Source organism: Centrocercus urophasianus, unplaced genomic scaffold (genome assembly GCF_019232065.1).
Source record: "Centrocercus urophasianus isolate 14NV4802_14NV808 unplaced genomic scaffold, USGS_Curo_1.0 seq_15, whole genome shotgun sequence".
NCBI lineage: Eukaryota > Metazoa > Chordata > Aves > Galliformes > Phasianidae > Centrocercus > Centrocercus urophasianus.
Genome location: NW_024884697.1, coordinates 17,505,874 through 17,510,489, shown reverse-complemented (window position 1 = coordinate 17,510,489; position 4,616 = coordinate 17,505,874). Strand labels below are relative to the sequence as shown.

Genomic DNA, 4,616 nt, shown 5'->3' with positions numbered 1-4,616 from the left:
GAACTCACATGAGTTCAGGGACCCTTGCACAGAAAAAAAATGATTTGCACATCAAAGAGCTAACTGGCATCCTACCCATGAACAATTTTCCATTTATAGTTGCAAAGCCACTGCTCAAGAGGCCAAAACAAGTTTGCAAAATATTTCTGCAGCCATAATTGTTTAGGACCACTGAACTGCATGTTCCAAGCCAGATCAAAAGGAGCACCACAAACCCATGAAAGGCTTATGTGAAAAGACAGGGTAAATTCCAAGTCTGGGATCCATCTGTAATTCTGTCAAACCAAGAGTCCTTGTAACTGTATACAAATTAAATGTCTGTCTGCCAAAAATTACGTGAACAAAGAACAAATACCCCCTTATCTTTTTATTTATTTATTTATTTATACAGTAACTACCTTGTTTTCTCTAACGTTAACGTAACACAGTTATATCGTTGTGAAAGCACAGATCAGATTAGGAGTTATACCAATACCAGATATCAATTATGATCTTATTTAACGATTTTATTCAAACAGATGTGTAAAGGTACGCTATATATAGCTGAAAAGCTTAAATGCAAGAGGATTCTGAGGAAACTCCAAATTATTTTCTTGAACGTCGCAAGGCAAAGAAAACACTAATCTGTAATAGCCTGATAATGCAAAGATAGATGAACAAAATTGCAAAAGCAATTAGAATGAAAAAGGCCTGATATTTTACATTTGGAGACTAGTGATATATGCATCATGTGCATATAACATTATCTGAAGAAACCTAAAAATTTCTTTCACGTGACTAGAGATAGCCAAAAGGCAGGTTTTCTAACCAGAAAAAAAAAGAAAAAAGGCATTTTTTGCTTTAACTATTTTTTTTTTTTTTTAATTAATAATTAAAAGAAACAACACAATCTTCCTAATTCCTTAATCTGCCCAATAAATTGAATGGGTTTCCTCTACAATCACTACATTTTGTGTGAAAGGTACAAACTGTCCCACAGGTCCCACTGATCTAGCTCCAACAAACAGCCTGGGACACAAAGGGCTGAAAATATGCCAAAAAACATGACCTTTCCATCAGCTGGTCTGATCTAATAACAGACATTACCTCTCCCTAGAAACCCTCACTTTGTTTATAGAGATGGAGCACTGTTATCAGGGAACGCCAACTGCCAGGCTCTCCCTGTGCCCAGAGTGGAAAAACCGCCAGGTCCTGAAGTGATTGTCCAAAAATACCCTCATTTTAGGGATCCCCGTGCAACACGGTGCCTCCAGCTCCACTATTTCCAACACAGGCACGCCAGTTGTTCCCACCAACTGCCGCTGCTGGGCCCAAACTAGGAAGCACGTTGACCCGTGCCAGCGTTCCCCGAGCAGCGCAGTCTTCCCACACCCGTGCTGAAGGCCGCGCCGGAAGCAGCCGTTAAGGGCACCGCTTCGGGCACGGGGTCCAAACCCCCCAGGGACACCGCGAAGGGCCTTCGGAGGAGCCCGGAGGCACCGGAGGACACCGCGCAGCCGCCTGGACGCCGCCGGCCAGCCACCACCATTCCTGCTGAGGCAGCGCCCCCTGCCGGCCGGGCGGTGCGCCCGGAACCGCTCCCTACCAGCGCCCGTCCGGCGCCTGGGCGGGGAGGCCGGGAAGCCTTCTGAGGCCCCGCACCGGGGAGCGTGGCTGAAAGCGGGGAGCGAGAAAGCGCCGCGAAGGGTAAGCTAAGCACGAACGCTCCAGTCTCGCCCACCCGGATCCGCTACACACCACGCCGCAGGAGGGGGATGGGGGGAGACGGCTGCGTGGCCCCGTATGCCCCCGCTCAGGCGGCGATGATGGCGGCACCCCGCCCCCGCGCGGCCCCACCGCGGCGCCGAGGCCGCGAGAGCCCTTCCCGCAGCCCAGGGCGGAGCCGCTCCCGGCGCGCCGCGGCATTCCCGCCCCGCCCGCCACATGCAGATGAGGCCCCTCCTCATTGGCCACGCCGGGAGCCCTTTGAAAAGGCGCTCCCTGATTGGTCGTCCGGAAATGTTAACGCAAATAGGGAGAATCTCCCTCCCCCCCCCCCCCCCCCTCGATTTTTTTTTTTTTTTTGGCAGCTAGTGCGCGCGGAGCCTCAGACGGCCGTAACGCTGCGCGTCGGTTACTACAAACAAGTAGTCCCCGGCCCCCGCCCTCCTCCCGCCCGCCCGCCCGCTCCGCGGGGCGGGACGAAGAGCTGCAGCCGCGGCCGCCGCACCGCGGGCGCCCCGGTGCGGAGGGGAGGGGGCCGGCTGGGCGGTGGCGGTGAGAGGTGTTTCCCCCTCCCCCGCGGAGGGATATCCTCGCGCGCTCGGCCCGCACCAAAATATTGGGAGTTAAGAGGCGGCTCCGCGGCGCCGCCGGCTCAGAAGCGCGCGGGCAGGCACGGCGGCGGCGCGGCTCCTGCGCCCGCCACGGCTCCACTGCGGCGTTGCCCAGGGGCGGGCAGAACGCGCGGCCCCGGCGCCGCCCGGCTCTGAACGGCTCGGCGGAGCGAGGAGGACGGCTCGGAGCCGCCGGGATCCCGGAGATACGAAGAGGGGTCGCGAGGACCCCCGCCGCAAGATGCTGCTCTCCAAGTTCGGCTCGCTGGCGCACATCTGCAGCCCCGCCAGCATGGACCACCTGCCCGTCAAGATCCTGCCGCCAGGTACGGAGTGCTGGGACCTGCGCTGCGCTTTTATATAACCGGAGAAGACGGCTTTTGGGGGAGGAAAAAAAAAAAAAAAAAAAAAAAAAAAAAAACCAAACGCCCTGTGCCGCACGGACGTAGCGCCCTTCTGGGATTTTTTTTTTTTTTTTTCTCCATGATTTTTTCTTTTTAATCGTTATTTCTGTTGGAGCCGCCACTAACGCTGTGTTTCTCCCCCAGTGAAAGTGGAGAAAGAGCCCTTCGATAAAGTGTACCAGGTGGGCTCGGTGCTGGGCAGCGGCGGCTTCGGCACGGTGTACGCGGGCAGCAGGACGGCCGACGGGCTGCCGGTGAGCGTGGGGTGCGGGCTGCGGGGCGGCGCGGGGCTGCGGGGCTGCGGCCGTGCCCGCTGACAGCGCCTCTCTTTTCCCGCACCGCGCAGGTCGCTGTGAAGCATGTGGTGAAGGAGCGGGTGACCGAGTGGGGCACGATCGTAAGTCCGCGGGGGCCTTTGTGTTTGTGTGTGTGCGCGCGTTGGTGGGGCGGGGGGATCGCGGCGGGTGGGCGGTGGTGGGGGGGGGGGGGGCGCGGGCTGGGGGGGTTGGGGGCTGCCGGGTGTCGCCGCCGCCGCAGCGCCGCGCCCGCCCCTCGGACTGCGGCACGGCGCTGACCGCGGCCCCGCGCGCAGGGCGGCGTCATGGTGCCCCTGGAGATCGTCCTGCTGAAGAAGGTGGGCTCCGGCTTCCGCGGCGTCATCAAGCTGCTGGACTGGTACGAGCGGCCCGACGGCTTCCTCATCGTCATGGAACGGCCCGAGCTGGTGAAGGATCTCTTCGACTTCATCACGGAGAAGGGCGCGCTGGACGAGGACACGGCACGCGGGTTCTTCCGGCAGGTGCTGGAGGCCGTGCGGCACTGCTACGGCTGCGGCGTGGTGCACCGCGACATCAAGGACGAGAACCTGCTGGTGGATCTGCGCACGGGCGAGCTGAAGCTCATCGACTTCGGTTCGGGGGCCCTCCTCAAGGACACGGTCTACACCGATTTCGATGGTACGTGCGTGCCCCTCCCGCCCGCTGCGCTCCCTCCTATCGGGGCCATCGGTAACGGAAACCTTTGGACCCGACGCGGCTCGGGGTGTTCGGTTGCGTAGGAAAGGAGCGATTCCGGGCGGTGACGCAGCAGTTTCTATTTCCCTGCCTTGGAAAAAGCGCGTTTTTTTTTCCTAGAGGGCGATCTGTTTACAAGGAGCCTTCGCAGTGTCGTATGTTCCCGGGGTGGATGCGCTGTTTTTCTGTGTGGAGCAATTTTTAGCTTCCCCCTCAACCCCCCCTTTTCCCCTTCGTGGTGTCCTGGAAATCCCGCATTGCAGATCGCGAAATCAGTGAATCGCTACGCTCCCCTTAAACGCACAGCTCCGGGCTCTGCGTCCCAAAGCGGAGCGCGTTCCCTTGAGCGATGCCAGCGGGGGCTGCGCTCTCTCTCCCCGCACCCCCCCGGTCCATCCTCGGCCGCCGCACTCCACATCTGTTTGTTGTGAAACCCGACCCCGCGCCACGTGACCCCGCATCACCGCAGCGCTGTTGTTTGGTATCCACGGAGCGCTCCGGGGGCGGCGGCTGCCGCAGCGCTGCACGGGGCTTTTTTTTCTTTTTCTTTTTTTTTTTTTTTTTTTAAAAAAAAAAAAAAAAAAAGGGTGAGCGGCCTTATTTTGTTTACTGCCCGCTGGAATTGGATAAAGCGGCTTAGCCCCGTGTAATAAGGCGGACCCGAGCTTCACCTCCTTGCTGCCTGCCCGCCTCCTCCCCGCCAGCCCCCTTTGTCCTTTTGTGTCTATTTTTGGTGTGATGCTGCAGACGCCACGTGGTCAGTGAAAGGGAGCTGCCTTCGTCAACAGCCAGCTGACGGCGGCTCCTTCTCTGCAACGGGCAGCACTGCCAGGCCGCGGTGTCACCCGGCACTGACCTGGAGTTACACCACTGCTGGGCTGGGG

At 58.2% G+C, this 4,616-nt stretch overlaps 1 protein-coding gene across 1 annotated transcript in view; it reads left to right on the top strand.

Annotated features, from left to right (window-relative positions):
* The first annotated feature begins 2,466 nt into the window (after window positions 1-2,466).
* PIM3 (Pim-3 proto-oncogene, serine/threonine kinase) overlaps window positions 2,467-4,616 on the top strand; it is a 4,083-nt gene continuing 1,933 nt past the window's right edge. Inside the window, exons 1-4 of the mRNA XM_042815751.1 lie at window positions 2,467-2,641; window positions 2,864-2,973; window positions 3,066-3,116; window positions 3,312-3,675. Of these exons, the coding sequence (XP_042671685.1) occupies window positions 2,557-2,641; window positions 2,864-2,973; window positions 3,066-3,116; window positions 3,312-3,675 (610 nt within the window). The 5' untranslated portion in view covers window positions 2,467-2,556. The remainder of the gene's footprint in view (window positions 2,642-2,863; window positions 2,974-3,065; window positions 3,117-3,311; window positions 3,676-4,616) is intronic.